We start from the raw sequence: 21740 nt of genomic DNA on the forward strand, positions 1-21740 counted from the left end.
GCAACTGAACTGAACTGATGCATAGATTTGCAAAGCAAAATAATCTAGTGAAAATTTGTTTGTAGTCTTTAATTAGTTACCACAGCTAACTGATAATGTCATCATCATTGAAAATTCACATTGAACTATTTCTTCAGCTTAAAGGTGGAGCTCAAGACTAAAGGACTAAAACAGCAGCAACAGCAGCACAAGAAACTTCTGGCAGCCATGCTTTCTCAAGATTCTTTTGAGTCTGTCCATAGTCCCACCCCATCTGTAACAGAAGAAGATATTGATAATGAAGATGATGCAATGGAATTGCTGGGTAATTTTAAAAATTAATAATTTCTCTTTTTCTTCTCTGGCATTGTAAAAGTGTGTAGTGGTTTAGAGATTTTAAAGGTTTTGAGTGGTTTTGTCATAGGGGAAAGAAACCATTTAACACACACTTTTCATTAGACTTTCATGGAGTTGCATGTGAGAATTAAGTTGAAATCAACTCAGCATGTAAAATATTTATCAGACTATATTTTGTGCTTTGTATAGGCAGTACTTACCTTCTCCCTGCTTAATCAGTCTTTATTCTCTGTGCAATTGTGATACAAATTCAGGTCTGTCTGTTTTATTCTCTGATTATTACTGCCTTGGTCACATCTTTTGTCTATACAATATATCCAGAGTACCTATTTCAGAGTTCATTCCAAGCTGTCTCACTATTGTTTCAAAGATATTTTAGAAAAAGCAAGTTAAACTTAAAGGGTCAGATAGTAAATTAATGTTTGTATGTCTTCCATAAATAACAGGAAAGTTAGCAGAGATTTCAGTGTTTTTATAGTCTTATTACTTTTATGGAAGCCTTATTGATGTTGTATATATAGGAAGTCCTTTTGTATCTTTTAATGAAGTAGATGTCTATTTTTGTTTCATCAGAAATCTCTGCATAGTAGCTTGTTTTTTAATTGAAATTCCTTTTGTAAAACCATATTTTCAAAGAAAGAAATGAAATTTTATTTCAGAGTGAATGATCCACATATAAAACAGAGTTTTTATTTCAGTGATGTTATCTATTATATTCTAAATAATTAGGACAACTTTCAAATATTTTGTAACATTATACTAGGAAATGAAAAAATGATAAAAATCATTTGAATTTTTCAAATAAGTTTTACATATAGATAAAGGACCCCCAAAAATACACAGATTTTTTTAAAGATTTTTTTCTAAATTAGCTTCCTGGGTTTTAAGTGTTTATAGCAGTAAAATATATTATTATAATAAATGATATAGGTCTCCAAGGATAGGCTTACAAAGTGTTATTTAGTTAGTGATGGCAGGTTCACTGATCTCTGATGTTATAATAACTGCATTAATTCCAAAATTGAGAAGACTGTGTCATGGCATTTTCGCTTCATGCTGTCCATCTTTTTTTTTTTTTTTTTAAAGAACTGTTAAGTTTTGTTGTATTTTTTAAGGGATCTCATCTCCCACCAGATGTGCCAGATGCGGTGCCTGTGCCTTCATCCAACTTCCATTCAGCAAACGTTTACTGAATGCTAGGCACTGGACTTAGTCCTGGGGATGTAAAAATAATTGTGGTTTCTGTGTATGTTCCAGTGTTCAAAATGAAAGTACAAATACATCACTCAGTTTTCATTACAGGTGCTAATTTGGTTAAGCACAGAGTCGTACACAGGAATAGCATCCATTGCGGAAGTAGGGGCCAATGATCAAGGAATGCTTTCTAGAGAGACTTGTTCCTCTGCTAAGTCCCGGAGGATAGGTGGATGGAGTTTGGCAGGCAGAGTGTGGTCCTGACCCTTGCAGCTTTGCTGATGCAGGAATGGATTCTTGTTGTGCTCCATGACACTGCCTATATGTTGTTCCTCTGCCCTCATCAGTAGCAGTGAAGGGGGCGAGTCTGCAATAGTGACTGTTCATGGATGTGGCCTGTGTGACATCAGTGTTGATGTATCCGTACATGGATAATCGGTTGTACAGATATCCTTCTGTCTCATCCCTTTCCTTTAAATGACAGCTCATGGTCAGTTGATACCCATATGAAGGCAGTTTTACCCTATCTTGCAGAGAGTATCTTTTGAAGAAATCCAGGCATTCTCTGAATTGCCTTGAGATTCCTGAGAACCTCAGGAATGTCTTATCAGAGTGGTTGCTGTTGTTCAGTTGCTCAGTAGTGTCTGACTCTTTGCAACCCCATGCCCTGAGGCCCACCAGGCTCCTCTGTACAGGGGATTTCCCAGGCAAGAATACTGCAGTGGCTTAGGAACTCATCTTGTTTCAGTAACATCAAGGGATTCTTTAAGGAGACTCAGGCGTCCACTCAGTATTGGCATCCCTATATCTCAGCTCCGCTGTTCTGAAGTTTCCAGTCTCCCAAGATGAAGACCAAAGGATTGGGTTTTGGAGACTTCCTAATGTGAGCAATTAATAGCTGGGTCTCAATTTTTTTTTTTTTTTTCATTTAGACACTTTAGCCTGTGGTCTGAACAAATTTAAGATGAGAGGTAGTTGGAGGTTTGGACTTTTCTCCTTCTGAAGTCTGCATATGTCAGCACAGGCAGATGGTGGTTTACTAATGCTTGTCTCTAGGTTATGAGATTTCTTTGCGATAATATAGAATATTCCAGGCACACTTGGATGTCCCCTAAAATAATGCCATATACAACCCTGTTGCCTAGCTGTCTCAATGAACAAAGGTCATAATACAGAAAACTGTATCAACAAATTATTGTGCCCAGAGACTTCATCAATTAAGTAAAATGTTCTTTGAATATGAAATATATTTGTCTCTAAGGCCCTAATATTCCTACTCATTAATATTATTCTATTATTTAGAAATATTTATTTAAAATGTAGACTCAAAGTTTTTTTCCAAAGTAGTATATGTAAGTTCATGACTTATAATGTTAGTTATGCCTTTAACTAATGTAGTGAATGGCTCATCTCTTACATGAAATCAAACAGATGTCCATGAATAATTTCAGTTAGTGAAGGAGCTAAGAATTTTTCAGCCATGATATAGTAGTAGAGGAATATGTGAAGTACAGGTATGAAATAAAATGGTTATTAAGTTACTCAATTTTAAGAACTGCATCTTCAGTAGGTTTGTGCATTCCATTGGATTTTAAATCCTACACCAATCAATTGATGCAACATTCCTTAATCAATTTAGAAACTCTATAGTATCTATCTTCTTAGTCCTTTTAATATTAGATTTGCATCTTGTTGTTTATTATTAAAGAATTTTGAGATAATCATTTTGAAACTCTGATTCTAGAAAAACATAAGTGAAATGATTGTACATATTTGAGGGAAATATAAATACCAAGTTCTTGAACTTATTTGAAATCGAATTTTAGCATGTGAAATCATTGTAAACTGCAACAGAGACATCTGGTATTTAAAATATCTTTTTGAATCTACAACATTGTTTAGAATGAATTTACTATAGCTTATGTGTTTTAAGGGTTTAACTTGTGATTGTTAACTATACTGTAATTGGCTGAAAGTTTTATTTATTATGCATGGGAAGCAGTCTGTACACTTTGTGCAGTGATAAATAAGTAAAAAACATAATTATTAGTTAACGTTAATATAAGAGAAGATTATTCCTAAGTAAAAACTTGTTGATTTGAAGGGAAAAAAAACTTTTAATTGAATTAGTAGAACTTATTAAGAGTAAAATTATCGGTCCTTGTTTTGTTTGTTCAGGAATCTAGTATTATTAATATATGCTAATATTTAATTCTTCACAGTTGTGTATTTGTGAATTTCTTTTCTAAGTGTACTAGACAAGTGAAAATATTATAATACAGTATCTATAATTTTAAGTAGATTATTTTCTATAATTACTTAAAATGCTATTTAAAAACTCATGATATAAAAGTAGCTTTTAGTATGGAATTAAGATATACATGTGTGTGTGCTCAGCTGTGTCCGACTCTTTGCCACCCTATGCTCTGTAGCCCACTAGACTCCTCTGTCCTTGGGGTTTTCTCAGCAAGAATACTGGAGTGGGTTGCCATTACCTCCTTCAAGAGATCTTTCCGACCCAGAGACCAAACTCATGTCTCTTGTGTTTCCTGCATTGGCAGATGGATTCTTTACCACTATGCCACCTGGAAAGCCTGGAATCAATATATAGCAGAGAATAAAATATCCAAACTTGTGAAATTTTAAGATACAACAATTTTAAGCATCTCTGAAGTTGGTGCTGTAATTACAGAAAAGGTTGAATAAGATATCTGCCAATTCATCTCAAATTAAGTAGTTTTCAACTTCAAATATAAGATGTTGTCAAATATTTCAATAATTATGCTAGAATTGATCACAATGAATAGAATGAGGAAGAATATTCACATTATTTTTAGAGTTATTAAATTGAATAACTTTTCAAAAGTGGTAAAACAAATACCTGTATATTTTACTCCATTCACTTGCATAGAAGATTTGAGGAACCTCATTAGTTTAAAAGATATTTCAGCTTGTAAATGTAAGTCTATTTTCATTATATTACATGGAATTTTCATTTTATTTTTGATGGGACTTTCATTGCAGTTATGTGTTTGATTATTCTGTATATAATTTATTCTCATTTTAAATGTCATCAGAACTTTTTGAAAGCTACTTTTTTGCACATTTTAGTATGGTATTACTTTAAAAAGCTTTCTCTTAGATTTTTCACTGAATTGATGCTGAGAAAAATATCTAAAAATCACTTTCCAGAGAGGCTATAAAAGAGAAACAGCTTTAGTCATGCTTTATAGTTCCTAGTCTTAGCTTATATATAATCATATCAAAATTAAAACTGTTTTACTGAAAACAAGGTGATTGCAAATATATTTTATTTATTATAAATTTAATAATTAAAACCAAGTATAATTATTCTGGTATTCTTTGCAGAATATAGTAATTGAATTTCTAAAACTCAGTTGGCAGTATCTTGCCAAATTATGTAAAATATAAACTTAATTTTCTGAAAGGACTTATTTGTCAAAAGTTTGACAATTTATTTTTTTTTAATTGGATGCTTCTTAAAACAGACCATTCATATTTGCAGAATAAAAACATGCATTTCAACTAATGAGAAATGGATACTGTCACTCATAGATGTTAAAGAAAAAAATGGAGAGGGCCTTTAAATGTTTAAAAAAACATATGTCTACCTATCTCTATACCTGTATTTTAATAATCTAAAGCATATAATATGGTCTAAATCACAAAGCGACATTCTTTAAAACTTCATTTCTTTTGCGTATTGATTTTTGGGAACATCAGGATGTCAGAAAACATAATTTTAAAATGATATTCTTTGTAGAAATTTTTCTTTTAAAAAGTCTCAGGACTTTATAAAATTATATTTATGGATCCTTTAATACTGTTTACAAGATTGCTTTAAATGTGGTTTAGAAATTCATTCAGCATATACAAAAGTAACTTAAAACAGAATTAGTACATATTTGAGATTAAAATATCCAAATTAGTGGATGTTAAGACATAGCAATTTTGAGCACCTCTGAAGTTAGTACTCTAAATTTAGAACATACTGAATAAAATACCTTCCATACCTCTCAATTTAAGTAGCTCTCATTTAAAAATATTAGATAGTCTCAAAAATTCCAGTAATTACATTGGCAATATTAACCAAACATTATAGAAAATTGGCACATATATTTTTAAGTGTTCACTAAATTAATTAGTACAATTGAATAGCCAAGATGCATGTACACAGATGTGTGAAAATCTTTTTCACATGCTGAATAATAAAGATTTCCTCCTGTTAAGCCATGGAATATATTATAAAAGAAATTCCATGAACTACTTCTGCTGTAGAGTTTGTCCTGTCTTTCTGAATTCTGACTTCATCTTGCTTTGTACCATCATTGCCTGCACACATGCCAAGTGAGCTTGGTTTAAAGTGTAACCTGAGTGGGGTTAATAGCACAGTCCTTGTCTTTCTGGATTATAGTGAAAACATTTGAGAAAATCCACTGAAACACATTCTTCCATTCAGCAACTATCACACATCTGGTACGTGAACAGTGCTAGTACATATTAATAAACTGCACTAAGAATATTGTGTCCTCTGTGGAAATGGCAACCCATTCCAGTATTCTTGCCTGGAAAATTCCATGGACAGAGGAACCTGACAGGCTGCAGTCTGTGGGGTTGCAGGGAATCGGACACGACTGAGCAACTAACACTGACCTCTTTAGGCTGTGAAAGAAGAGTGAATCTAGTGAATATTGGCATCTACATAGAAATCAAATATTCTGTAGCTCTTTGCTTTAGCTCTCAATTAGTCCATTAATTCATTCATAGGTTTGTTAACGTTTCCACTGACAGTGACTCTGCACATTCCTGGGAGTTCAAATTTGCACAAATGCAGATATGTTTCATAAACTGTCAACTCTTCAGGGATGATTCTTAAGACTTGTTTTGCTTAAAAATCATTTGAGAAGCTTATTAAATGCCAACTCATGTGGCCTTTATCCCCAATTTTTGTTTCATTAGATTTGGATACAGCCCATGAAGCAACGTTTTTCAACATAATTGCCCTTCCTCCCATCTTGCAAGAGATTCTATTACAGGTGTTGTTTAGAACATATAGTGAGGAACTCTAATCTTAGCGTGTGAAGTCAAAGTGTTAGTCACTCAGTCATGTCTGACATTTTGCGACACCATGGACTGTAGCCCACCGAGCTTCTCTGTCCATGAGATTTCCCCGGAAAAAATACTGGAGTGGGTTGCCATTTCCTTGTCCAGGGGATCTTCCAGACCGAGGGATTGAACCCCAGTCTTCTGCATTGTAGGTGGATTCTTTACTGTCTGAACACCCAGGGAAGCCCATATGGTCAACACACTCTTTTGTTTGATGTGATATATCCTGAAGCAAGAGGAATAAAATATTAGAAAGTCTAACTTTTACAACAGAAAGTACATGGAATAGAGGTCTCTGAGTTAACCAAATTCTTTTTGAACTGTTTCCTGGAGATAAGGAAAACTCTTGCTAAAAAGCTCTGGGTGATGCAGTTTGTATTACCTTATTATCTCTTTCTTCCTGATATCTTATTTAGAGGAGCACTTTGTTCAGTTAGGTTCAGTTGCTCAGTCCTTTCCAACTCTTTGCAACCCCATGGACTGCAGCACGCCAGGCTTCCCTGTCTATCACCAACTCCTGGAGCTTGCTCAAACTCATGTTCATTGAGTCGGTGATGCCATCCAACCATCTCATCCTCTGTCGTCCCCTTCTCCTCCTGCCTTCAATCTTTCCCAGCATCAGGGTCTTTTCTAATGAGCCAGCTCTTTACATCAGGTAGCCAAAGTATTGGAGTTTCAGCTTCAGCATCAATCCTGCCAGTGAATATTCAGGACTGATTTCCTTTAGGATTGATTAGTTTGATCTCCTTACAGTCCAAGGGACTCTCACGAGTCTTCTCCAACACCACAGTTCAAAAGCGTCAATTCTTCGGTGCTCAGCTTTCTTTGTAGTCCAACTCTCACATCCATACATTACTACTGAAAAAACCATAGCTTTGAATAGATGGACCTTTGTTGGCAAAGTAATGTCTCTGTTTTTTAATATGCTGTCTAGGTTGGTCATAGTTTTTCTTCCAAGGAGCAAGAGTCTTTTAATTTCATGGCTTCAGTCATCATCTGCAGTGATTTTGAAGCTCCCAAAAGTTACATGTTAGGAATTCTAGCATAGACCTGAGAACATGGTTCTGATGAGTTTCTATCTTATATTAAATCTTTATTTAGGATTCTTACCTTGCTTTCATTAGATGTGACTCATAAGCCTCCTTCACTGCCTTCTAGAAGTACTTCTTTAATATTTGGAACTGTATTTGTATTTCATACTCTTTGCTCTTCATTTGTGTCTCTTTTCAAAAATATCAGAACATTTTCAGATGATAACTAGGGTTTTATATAGAGATTGCCTTGTAAATAAATATAAACTTGTCTATCACCAAAAGTATATGCTATACTACATGATTTACTTTTATAGTATTTAATGAAGAACGTTGCTTTTTTCCTTTAAAAAAATTTTCCAATGGGGAAAGTAGATCAGCATAACAGAATGAAGTCAATAGTTTGAAAATTTAAACCTATAAGCAAAGTATTGGTAATTGTCTTTCATCTTACTTATAAATCTATGTGAAAATTCCTTTATTTGAGAGATAGCTGTTAGTATATGTATGGATTTGTTGTTGTTGTTCAGTTGATCAGTTGTGTCCATCTCTTTGCAACCCCATGGACTGCAGCACACCAGGCTTCCCTGTTCTTCACTGCCTGCTGGAGTTTGCTCAGATTCATGTGCACTGAGTGGATGATGCCATCCAACCATCTCATCCTCTGTCATCCGCGTCTCTTCTTGCCCCCTCAATCTTTCCCCAGCATCAGGGTCTTTTCCAGTGAGTTGGCTCTTCGCATCTGGTGGCCAAAGTATTGGAGCTTCAGCTTCAACCTCAGTCCTTCCAATGAACATTTAGGATTGATTTCCTTTAGGATTGATTGGTTTGAGCTCCTTGTTATCCAAGGGATTCTCAGGAGTCTTCTCTAGCACCACAGTTTGAAAGCATCAATTCCTTAGTGCTCAGCCTTCTTTGTGGTCCAACTCTCACATTCATACATGACTACTGGTGAAACCATAATTTTTACTATACGGACCTTTGTCAGCAAAGTGATATCTCTGCTATTTAATACCCTTTATAGATTTGTAATAGCTTTTCTTCCCAGGAGCAAATGTGTCAATATTATGGCTACAGTAACCATCTGCCATGATTTTGGAGTCCAAGTAAATAAACTCTTGTCACTTTTTCCATCTTTTTCCCATCTATTTGTCATGAAGAGATGGGACTGGATGCTGTGATCTTAGTTTTTTAATGTTGAGCTTTAAGCCAGCTTTTTTCACTCTCCTCTTTCACCTTCATCAAGAAGTTCTTTCAATACATCTTTCTTGCTTCGAAATGTTATACATTTTTGACATAAACATTATAAGTTAATGTGCTTTTTCATGTTTAGGTCATAGCTTTTCACTGATTATTTTGCAAAAGCATGAGCCATATTGTTAGGTGGTGCATAGAGTCTATGGTCAGAGCACTGGACTGGAACTCTTAAGACTGGCTCCAGCTCTCATGGTGCCTCTTGTTAGTTTTGTCACCTGAACTACAAGTAATTCCTTGTAAAATGTGGATAGCAGTATTTCTGTCACATAGGCCTGCTTTGGGAATAAAAATGAAGTATTCTTTGAAAGGTGCTGTTACTTTATTTCTTTTTGTCATGCTTAACAAAAATATTTGGAAGAAGACACTGGAATTTATATGTAAAACTTTCCTTCCAAATCAATTCATATCTTTTGACATACATGTTGTCTAGTTATAAGCAAAGGAAAAAGAAAATAACTTTCTTTACCATTGGGAAACTGCCTATTGACAGTAAAAATTTTACACAAAACAGTAACATCAAAGGCTTGAAGAGAAAGAATGTAAAACCACAAATGTATTTGCAAGTCAAAGTATTTGCTCAGTTCAGTTCGGTTCAGTTGCTCAGTTGTGTCCGACTCTTTGCAACCCCATGAATCGCAGCACACCAAGCCTCCCTGTCCATCACCAACTCCTAGAGTTTACTCAGACTCACGTCCATCGAGTCAGTGATGCCATCCAGCCATCTCATCCTCTATCATCCCCTTCTCCTCCTGCCCCCAATCCCTCCCAGCATCAGAGTCTTTTCCAATGAGTCCACTCTTCGCATGAGGTGGCCAAAGTACTGGAGTTTCAGCTTCAGCATCATTCCCTCCAAAGAAATCCCAGGGCTGATCTCCTTCAGAATGGACTGGTTGGATCTCCTTGCAGTCCAAGGGACTTTCAAGAGTCTTCTCCAATACCACATTTCAAAAGCATCAGTTCTTCAGCTGGGTCACTACAAAATATTGCATCAATTTTTAACATGGATATTTAAGCAAGGACAAACATTATCTGATTTGGTTAAGGTTATAGAGGCGGAGAAGGCAATGGCACCCCACTCCAGTACTCTGGCCTGGAAAATCCATGGACGGAGGAGCCTGGTAGGCTGCAGTCCATGGGGTCAAGAAGAGTCAGACTGAGCGACTTCACTTTCACTTTTCACTTTCATGCATTGGAGAAGGAAATGGCAACCCACTCCAGTGTTCTTGCCTGGAGAATCCCAAGGATCGGGGAGCCTGGTGGGCTGCCGTCTCTGGGGTCTCACAGAATCGGACACGACTGAAGCGACTTAGCAGCAGCAGCATAGAGGAAATTATTCCACTCTTTAATTTTCTTCCATGTAAATGTATTTTAGAAGGAAGAGAAAAATGCTTTGTACTTACACATAAACGTACACCAATAAATGTTGGGCTGAAAGAAGGAATAGGAAGAGGGAGAAATAAGGAGGAGACATAGAAGAACTAGAAATTTATGTTCTGTGTTTACATACTTATGTGTAAGTAAAGTCATAAATGTGTTGAAAATCTATGACCTTCAAAAAGTCTTTTAATTATATTGAGAAGTATGAACATATTTGAAATACCACAATTCCAATGGTTTTACGTTAATTCATTATATAAACAAATCACAACCAAATTGCAAATCAGTATTAAATAATTTTAGGGTTTTGTTGCTTTTGAAATAAATTTGCCTATTTCATATACTTAATAAAATGGTGATGTTATACTTCAAGATGATTTGTTTAGCTGTGGTAATGGTTTTTATATAATTTGACTGAATTTGAATAAAATTTGTACTCTGTGTAAGAGCCATTTGAAACTGGTACAAAATTCATAACTTTATTGTATTTTTTTTCTTGGTTGAAAATGTGCAAATAAGTATGATTAGTTCAGAAATTATTTGCATTTTAATGTAAAAAAATAGATATTATAGAGGCATTAAAACTTTTCTCTGAATTGCTTGAAAGTTCTTGTATAACTATAGTGATCTATTTAGATTTTCATGTTATAATACCACTAATATCTTTTTTTAATTATCTTTAAATAGAAACCTTAAAATTATTGAAGTTGAACAGTGAATATGCATTAACAGAAGAGCGCTCTTAAAGTTTGCCAATTTTCAATATCTGAAAACAGTCATTTTTTTAATGAAATTTTATCCAAATGTTTTAAACTTTTATAAGCATATTTTTCAAAATTCAAAATGTTTAAACTGGTCCTGTATATGACTTTCTTTTGGAGTGGAAATATAATTTTCTTTTTCAGTAGTCTTATCTTCAGTAATTTCAGAAAGGAAATATTCTTAATAGTAATGAAGGTATTTTGTTTGAAAATTGTTCTAAAGCATTTAAATAAAAAAGTGCTAAAGTCCACAATGGGAAAAAATATGACAGTGTTGTAATAGAGGTAAATTAGATCTGGTGACTTATATTTTACTTTTCAATTTTTCAGTTAGTTGCTTTTTGCAAAAGATGATTGAATGCCTTATGTTGGTATAGAATGAATTTGCTTATATTGAAATAGAAACTTAAAATTCCATATAAAATTATAATTTCTTTAAAACTTAGTTTTTCAATAATTATCAGAAGGGGGTTCGTTAGGCCAACTATTTTTCATCTCAAGTGCTGTCATATTTACTCATTAATCACTGACATTTGTTTGGATACTCTGTATTTCAAGACTGTAACATAGAGTATTATTAATATCATAAAACAAGATTGAAATTAACCTTATGAAATTAATTTTATGGAAGATAATTGAACATAGTGTTAGAAATAACAATAGCATGTACTGGCTTTGTTTTCAGGTAGTCCTATTTGTAGGTTTCACTGTTGCCTTTTATTAATGATTTGAGAACAGTAACTTCCTTCTTCCAAATATCAGATTCATCATCATAAAAACAGGAATTATAACAATACTTATATCATAGGATTTTATAAGATTAAGTAAAATAATTTATGTAAATTGCTCAGTGTATCTGATAAAAGATTAGACCTAGGAAAAAAAAGGGTTTGTTGATACAATTCATATCATTTTTATATCAGTTCCTTTCCTGTCTTCAAGGAACACATGAGGTTGAGTACATTTTAAAAGGATAATGAGACCATAGGATCTTGGCCTTAAGGATTTATTACCTTTTGTCATAAATATTTAATCTAGATACATTCCATATATTTAGATATAATTTCAACAAATAGTCTCTACTTGATATTCAAGTCCTAATTTTTGCTTTCTTTTAAAATTCACAAGCAACTAGGGAACCCAAAGCCAGTGCTCTGTGACAACCTAGAGAGGTGGGAAAGGGAGGGGGGTGGGAGGGAGGTTTAAGGAGGGGACATATATGTACCTGTGGTTGATTCATGTTGATGTATGGCAGAAACTATCACAGCATTGTAAAGTAATTATCCTTCAATTACAAATAAAATAAAATTTTTAAAAATCACAAGCAGCTTTTTCAAAAGATTATGTTTCATGAACCTAAGTTTTTATATAATGTATTAGAAAGAATCTTGGCCCTTTTTTCCTTTTTAAGACAGTACCCTCAGTATAAAAGAACATTATAATGTTCAAATTCTTCTAATAACTTGCCTAAAGAAATTATCTTAAGCAATTTGAAATATGAAAACTTTTAAAAGAAGAAGTATGAAAAGCTGAAAACTTATATCTGATTTTCTCCTGTATTTATTTTTGTTACCAGATTACTGCCTCCCTGATTAAAATCATGGACATTCTTAGGCCCTTCTGTAGCATAGAGAAGATGATATCTGGCTTGTAACAACAAAGACTTTATCAGCCCCCATGAATCCCAGTTTATAATGGGAATATGATATGATATAATGGGAATATGATTCCAAGACTAGGTCAAAGAAGTAAACATTTTTTAAAATTTATGCAGGCTATATGCACTTTCATATTATAGTATGTTACTTTATCTTCGGACAACTTAGAGAATTCATATCCAATAATAAAAGCAAAAATATCAAGTGAGAAGGGGGGCAGGGTTCTTTCCTGTTTTTTCCCAGGCTACAATCTGATGTTCTTATTTTCTTTATATGGACTTTGGACATTTATGATCTAAAACTTTCAAATTGTTGTTGTTGTTTCATCACTAAGTTATGTCTGACTCTTTTGCGATCCCATGAACTGTAGCCCACACGACTGAGCGACTTCACTTTCACTTTTCACTTTCATGCATTGGAGAAGGAAATGGCAACCCACTCTAGTGTTCTTGCCTGGAGAATCCCAGGGACAGGGGAGCCTGGTGGGCTTCCATCTATGGGGTCGCACAGAGTTGGACACAACTGAAGCAACTTAGCAGCAGCAGCAGGGGCAAGCTCTTCTGTCCATGTGATTTCCCAGATAAGACTACTGGAGTGGGTCACCATTTCCTTCTCCAAGGGATCTTCCTGACCCAGGAAATGAACCTGTGTCTCGCACACAGGCAGGCAGATTCTTTACCACTGAGCACCAGGGAAGCCCAGACTCTCAAATAACATTGTTAATATCTAATCTCATTTGATTTCTAACATCTTGGTTTCTGAGTTAAGAACATCTTTTGTAGAAAGTAGTTTAAGATGGAAATGTATCTCCGTTCATATATAAACACAAAAAGAACAAACAAGCTCCACATAGCCCTGTTTATTAAAGAAAATTACAAATGTGAGAGAAGTTATTCTCCAATATAAAAGCTTTTAACCAATAGAAAGAAAATCCTAAGATGATACATGAAAAAAAAATCACAGAAGCAACATTCGTTTTACAATAAATTTTAGTTTATTCAGTCATAAAGCTGTTTCCTTTTCCACCAAGGGACAATCATGGTTTTTTCCTTAGAAATCCTGTCTTTGTTTAAAACACACTTTACAACCATAGAGTGCAATGCTATCATAACATGCACATTTATACATTTATTTATTAAATTATATCATTGCTTTCCTAATAATCAGGAGTTTAAATAATTCTCAGTTTAAAAAAAAAGCAAGTAAAGTCATATGTGCTCATTACTGGCCTTATAATAGCTTCAGGATCTTAGCATTTCTGTGTTACTGAATGTTCAAATATACCTACTATCAAGATGATTATATTATTTATTATCTTCCTGATAAGTGGAGAATTTTAAACATTTGAGCAAAGAATGATTCTTTGGGGGAAAATTATTGGCACTTATAAGTCAATGAGGAAAATTTTAGGGACTTTTAATATAAAATTTTCTTTAAAAAACTATTCTTTGATTATTAAAAGATATTCACTTAAAGGACATGGCATTACAGAGGTCAAAATAAGCAAATAAATGTTACCCAGAAATAATTACTTTTGATGTTCAGTGATGTACTTTCTAGGTATTTATATTATATATATATGAAAGATAATATTAACATTTAAGTGCATTACAATATGCAGTGCACTGCACTGGGTGCTTTGTGTGCATTACTTAATCACAAAAATACCATGGAGTAGACAATGTAGCTATTCTTGCTCAATACAAAAGAACACAGATCCTTGCAAAGCAAAATTTACTTAGAGTACATGATTGGTACCCAAGAGTCAGATTCCTAAGCCTTAAGAATTAAACACTAACTGTGGAATACATACAAATTAAAATATCTACTTATGTTAATATTATATAGGCTTACTTGCTTATACATGCAGTTTTCACATAGTCAACAAAGTTTTAAAATTTAACATCAGAAAGTTCTGTTTCTACTCATAACAGAGTTTAAGGTTTAAAGATCAGGTAGGTGAAATTAAAAGGAATTTCACCTACCTGATCTTTAAGCTATAAATTTTACAGTCAGCCTATGAATCTTGCTTATTTATCCAGGCTGATGATGTCTTCCTTTTAATTGGTAAATACAAATTACATTTATACTTAATGTAATTATTAATATGCTTAGTTTTAAATTGAATGTCACACTGCTTGTATTCTATTAATATTTGTCCCAACTGCCTCGTATTCCATTTTTCCTCCTTAGTTGAATATATTTTAGTATTTTGTAATGTTTTCTATTGATTTTTAAGCTAAAGCTCTTATTTATTTGTTTTTAATGATTGCCTTTAGGAGTAAAGCAGTATCTCCCTAGCTTATTACAGTCTACCTACAAATGGGTTTTCCTGGCAACTCAGATGGTAAAGAATCTACCTGCATTGTAGAAGCCCTGGGTTCAATACCTGGGTTGAGAAGATTCCCTAGAGAAGGAAATGGCACCTCACTCCAGTATTCTTGCCTAAAGAATTCCATGGATAGAGGAGTCCGGTGGGCCACCATGACGACTGAGTGACTAACACTTTCTTTCATTTTTCAGGTGAAATTAAGAGGGTGGGAAATACATTACATGCCAAAAGTAGGCACAAGAATGTTGTTATAGCACAATGATGAAAAGCACATTCATTAGGAAGACATAACAATTGTAAATATGTAGGCATTTTAAAATATTTGAAGTAAAAACTGACAAAATTTAAAAAAAATTAGACAGCTGGCTAATCATAGTTGGATATTTAATACATTTCTCTCAATAATTGATAGAAAAAGTAGATGAAATCAAGAGGGATATGGAAGGCTTGAACAATACTATCAACATTTATTGTAGGTTGCAATTTTCAGTGTACTCAACAAGGCAGAGACATTATTTTCATGGGCTGATGGAATGTTCATCAAAATAACCTGTATGCTGAGCCAACTTTCTGTACTTGGGTCACAACAGGATTAAGTTATATATCAACAATAAGACAAATAGGAAAATTCCAAAATGTGGAAATTAGTTCTTAACACACAGATGAAAGAAAAATCAAAATGGAACCTAGGAAATAATTCAAACTAAAAGAACGAAGATACAACATACAAAATTTAGGGTAATGTAACCAAAACACTGCTTAAAGGAAACTTGAGTTTTAAACAAAAGAATTAAAAAATTTTTGGATGTAAGTTTCTACCTCAAAAAGCTAGAAAATAAATACAAATTGAATTCAAATAGATTGAAAGAGGGCTTCCCTGGTGGCTCAGTGGTAAAAAATCCACCTGCCAATGCAGGAGACCCAGCTTTGATTACTGGGTCATGAAAATCCCCTAGAGGAGGGCATGGCAACCCACTCAAATATTTTTGCCAGGGAAATCCCATGGACAGAGGAGTCTGGTGGGCTACAGTCCATAGGGTCCACAGAGTCGGACATGACTGAAGTGACTTAGCACAGCAGCACAGGTTGAAAGAAGGAAATAATACAGAAGAGGATGGTAATAAAATACCATTGATGACATAGAAAAAAAGGCTAGCAGAATATTAGCAGTGCTGAAACTGATAAATTCTTAGTAATACTGACCAAAAAAAGGTAGATAAATGCAGTTTTCCAATATTATTAATACAAAGGAAAGACAGGACCAAACTTCACTACAGATCTTACAGACACAAAGGATAACAAAATAATATTGCAAGTAAATTTAACTCAGATATAGTGGGGAAAAATCCTGGTGAAACACATCGTACCAGAGATAAGAAAAAATAGTGCATCTGAATAATTATATATAAAGAAACTGAATTCATAAACAAAATTCTTCCCCAGGAGAAAATTTCACGTTCAAGGTTTCAGTGGTGAACTCTGTCAACGATATAACACACCATTTCAGAAAATAGAGAAAAGGGAAATTGTCTCAGATTGCTTTGAGACCAGCATGGTTCTGATATCGAAACCCGACAAAGACATTAAAAGAAAAAGAATCACAGATAAATATCCCTCATGAACATAGATATATGTGTTCTTAACAAAATATTATTAAATTAGATCTGTATGATTCAGTACAATTGAATCAAATTCCTAATGGGCTTTAGAAAAATAATTGATGAGCTGATTCTAAAATTTATATGGAAATCGTGACCTTGAATGACCAAAATCATCTGAGAAAAGGACAGTGTCTGTGGAATTACAGTCCCTCATTTCAAAACTTGCCATAAGGCTATAATAAGACTGTTGTATTGACATAAAACTAGACCAACAAGTCAATGGAATGGATTAAAGAAATATATCTGGTCAATTAGTTTGCAACAAAAGCTTCAAGGCACTTTGATATAGGAAAGAAAGTATTTTCAAGGATTAGTGCTGAAACAATTGGATAAATATATAGAAAAAGAATAAACTTTGGCCATCTACTTCATACCATAACAAAACTTATTTTGAAATGAATTACAAGCACAGACATAAAAGCAAAGATTCTGAAACTTGTAGAAGGACATGTAGAATATATTCACAACCTTGGGGCAGGCAGAGATTTCCTAAAGATAAAAAAAAAAATCACTAAGGATAAAAGAAAAATTTGATAAATTAGACCTCATTAAAATTAGAAATTTCTCCATAGCTAATGAAAATAAAATAAGAGGAAAATAAACAAAATATAAAGGCACCCCAGTGGCTGGGTATATGCAGTATATCTGACAATGGACTTGGAACTAGAATGTATACAGTTGTTTAGTCCTTAAGTCCTGTCCTACTCTTTTGCGACTCCTTGGACTGGTTCTTTATCACTGAGCTACCTGGGAAGCTCATAGAATATATACAGAGCTCCAACAAATCAATTTTTCAAATAGCCTAGTTAAGATAGAAGATTTCAATATACAACTCACAAAAGGAGGTAAACAGTAAATAAGCACGTGAAAAGCTGTTTAACATCATTAGCCATCAGTGTTCTTGCCTGGAGAATCCCAGGGACGGGTGAGCCTGGTGGGCTGCCATCTGGGGTCGCACAGAGTCGGACATGACTGAAGCGACTTAGCAGCAGCAGCAGCAGCCATCAAAGAAATGCAAATGAAAACAACATTGAAATACCTCTTCCCACCAGTTAGAATGGCTGAAATGAATGTTGTCAAGATTGGAGAGTAGCTGGAATTCTCAAACATTGCTCATGGGAATAAAATTTTATAGTCACTCTGGAGAATATGGCAGTTTCTTGTGAAGTTTAATATGTACCTATCCTTGGTCTAGTAGTTCTTGGATATTTTCCCAAGGGAAATGAAACATATTCACAAGTATTTGTATGTTGAAGTAGTTTTATTCAAAATAGCTCAAACAGAAAACTATCAAAATTACTGTCACTGCAAACAATCTGTATATTCACATAAGGGAACACTATTCAATAAAAATGAAGTAAATACTGATACATTTAATAATATGAATCTCATTGCTATGGACTGAATCATTTCCCCCTCCCCCACCAAACTCATATGTTAATACCGTAATTCCTGATATGATAGGTTATATTTGAGATAAGGCTTTTATGAAGTACTTAAGGCTACATGTCATAAGGCTGTGTTCCTAATTCAGTAGAATTGGTGGCCTTGTAAGAATAGGAAGAGTTCTTTCTCTCCCCTCCTCTCTCCATTTCCTGCATGAACTGAGGAAAGGTGGTGTGAGGACAGAGGGAGAAGGTGGCCGTCTGCAACCCAAGGCAAGAGCTCTCACTTGTAAGATCTGCTGGCATCTTGATCTTGGACTTTCCAGCCTCCATAACTGTGAGAAAATAAATTTCTGTTGTTTAAGTTACCCAGTCTAAGATATTTTGTTATGGCAGCCTTAGCTGAATAAGATACTCATAAACATGTTGAATGAAAGAAACCAGACAGAAATGATTACATACCATACTAATTTAATCATAAGAAATTCAAGAACAGGCAAAACTAATTTATGGTGATAGAAATCAGAACATAGCAGGGATTTGCATGAGAAAACTTTCTAGGGTAATTGAAATATTTTATATCTTTACTGGGATGTTCATTACATAGGTGTATACATTGATCGGAACCCATTTTATTTGTCAAAACTCGTATTTGCATTTCACTGTTAAATTTGAATTAAAAATAAACTAGCAATTTTAATATATATAAATCATGACTGCCCCTTCAAATATATAAAAATCATGGCTATGTAATATGTAATATTGCATCATAAAATATTTGAGGAGTCAAAATGAAAGTTGACATTTGTAAATGTTTCTGAAATGAAATGATTAAATTTTATGTAAAAGACTGAGGTATGAAAGTAATTCAAGACAATCATATGGGCACTTGCTGTGGAAAAATGTCTCATAACCGTGACCTCTGATAAATTTTCCAGAAGTCTGTGCCCATTGTAGCGTGATGTTTGAGTAATTCTGAGCAGAAACAGGACTTGTTATTTTAATTTCATAATAGCACTTGGAAAAGCAGAATTTGATCTTTGATGATTAATATGCTAGTTTGGATACCCTTCTGATATGGTCATATTATCTTTTATTTGATATACTGAAATTTCCTTTCTTATCAATTTGTTTATGCTATAAGGAGTTTAAGATGTGGATATTTGACCTGCAAATGTCCTTATTATCAACTGCAAATGTGTAGTATTAAAACACGAATCTGCTCATATTCTTTTTTTAAACATCTTTCTTGATACATACACATAACATGAAATACACCCCTTTAAAATATATAATTCAGTGGCTTTTACTATATTCACAGACTTGTGCAACCATCCCACAATCTAATTCAGAACATTTTCAATACCCTAAGGAAACTAAATTAGCAGTCACTTCTTGTCCCTGGCATTACCCACTCCCACACCTCTAGGTAATCAGTAATTTATTATTCTGTCTTATGGGTTTGCCTGTTTTGAGGTTTTTAATATATGTGGTCTTTTATGAGGGACTTCTTTTGTGTAGCATAATGTTTACAAGACTTTTCAATGTTCTAGCATGCATTTGTTCTTTATTCCTTTTTCTTTTAAAAATTTTAGGTTTTACAACATTTTTAGATTCACAAGACAAGCTGAAGCACAGAGATTTCCCACATACCATTTTGTTTGGTTTGCACAACCTTTCCGGCTATCAGCATCCCATAGCAGAGTGAAGTGTTATAACAAATGAACATACATTGACACATTATTATCACCCAAAGTTCATATTTGATATCAGTGCTCATTTTTGGTGTAGTTCATTCTTTTAGATATGAAAAGTGTTGAAAAATATGGTTGCCCCATTATATCATACAGAGTAGTTTTACTTCCTATAAATCCTCAGTGCTCTGTCTATGCATGCATCTAGCAACCCCTAACTGTCCCTGATCCTCTGAACTGTCTCCATAGTTCTTTCTTTTCTAGGGTATTGCAAAGTTGGGGTCATACTGTGTGCAGCCTTTTGAGTTTGGCGTCTTTCACTTAGTAATATGCATTGAAGCTTCCTCCAGGTCTTTTTATGGGTTGATAACTCATTTCTTTTTAACACCAAATAGTATGTCATTTCTCAATGTACCACAGTTTTTTTCCATTCTTCTACATGTTGGTTGCTTCTAAATTTTGGCAGTCATGAATAATACTGCTAAAAAACATCTGTGCAGGTTTTTCTGTGGTCTTAAACATTTTCAGTTCATTGGGGTGAATACCACAGAAAATGATGGCTGGGTTGTTTTGTGAGAATGTGTTTAGTTTTGGAAGAAACTAACAAACCCTCTTTCAAAGTGACTGTGCTATTTTGCATTCCCACCAAAGAATGAGAGTTTCTCTTGCTCCACATCCTTTCCAGCATTTGGTATAACAAGGTTTTTGGATTTTAGCAGTTGCAATAGGTATCCAGTGGTGTCTCATTGTTATTTGCAATTCCCTATTAACATGTGATTATCTTGGTCATGAAGATCTTTTTTGTACAGTTCTTCTATGTATTCTTGCCACCTCTTCTTAATATCTTCTGCTTCTGTTAGGTCCATACCATTTCTGTCCTTTATTGAGCCCAACTTTGCATGAAATATTCCCTTGGTATCTCTAATTTTCTTGAAGAGATCTCTAGTCTTTCCCATTCTGTTGTTTTCCTCTATTTCTTTGCATTGATCGCTGAAGAAGGCTTTCTTATCTCTTCTTGCTATTCTTTGGCACTCTGCATTCAGATGCTTATATCTTTCCTTTTCTCCTTTGCCTTTCACTTCTCTTCTTTTCACAGCTATTTGTAAGGCCTCCTCAAACAGCCATTTTGCTTTTTTGTATTTCTTTTCCATGGGGATGGTCTTGATCCCTGTCTCCTGTACAGTGTCACAAACCTCCATCCATAGTTCATCAGGCACTCTATCTATCAGATCTAGTCCCTTAAATCTATTTCTCACTTCTACTGTATAATCATAAGCGATTTGATTTAGGTCATACCTGAATGGTCAGTGGTTTTCCATACTTTCTTCAATTTAAGTCTGAATTTGGCAATAAGGAGTTCACGATCTGAGCCACAGTCAGCTCCTGATCTGGTTTTTGTTGACTGTATAGAGCTTCTCCATCTGGCTGCAAAGAATATAATCAATCTGATTTTGGTTTTCACCATCTGGTGATGCCCATGTGTAGAGTCTTCTCTTGTATTGTTAGAAGAGGGTGTTGGCTATGACCAGTGTGTTTTCTTGGCAGACTCTATTAGTCTTTGCTCTGCTTCATTCTGTATTCCAACGCCAAATTTGCTTGTTACTCCAGGTGTTTATTGGCTTCCTACTTTTGCATTCCAGTCCCCTATAATGACGGAGAAGGTGATGGCACCCCACTCCAGTACTCTTGCTTGGAAAACCCCATGGACGGAGGAGCCTGGTGGGCTGCAGTCCATGGGGTCACTAAGAGTCGGACACAACTGAGCGACTTTACTTTCACTTTTCAGTTTCATGCATTGGAGAAGGAAATGGCAACCCACTCCAGTGTTCTTGCCTAGAGAATCCCAGGGACAGCAGAGCCTGGTGGGCTGCTGTCTATGGGGTCGCACAGAGTCAGACACGACTGAAGCGACTTAGCAGCAGCAGCA

The 21740-nt window shown here is 34.5% G+C and overlaps 1 protein-coding gene across 2 annotated transcripts in view; it reads left to right on the forward strand.

The window, feature by feature from the left end:
* The window catches only part of C14H8orf34 (chromosome 14 C8orf34 homolog), a 364940-nt gene that overhangs the window by 126855 nt on the left and 216345 nt on the right, over positions 1 to 21740 (forward strand). For both annotated transcript variants that reach the window (XM_061438931.1, XM_061438930.1), the window contains exon 7: positions 138 to 304. In XM_061438931.1, the coding sequence (XP_061294915.1) occupies positions 138 to 304 (167 nt within the window). The remainder of the gene's footprint in view (positions 1 to 137; positions 305 to 21740) is intronic.

This window comes from Bos javanicus, chromosome 14 (genome assembly GCF_032452875.1).
Source record: "Bos javanicus breed banteng chromosome 14, ARS-OSU_banteng_1.0, whole genome shotgun sequence".
Taxonomy (NCBI): domain Eukaryota; kingdom Metazoa; phylum Chordata; class Mammalia; order Artiodactyla; family Bovidae; genus Bos; species Bos javanicus.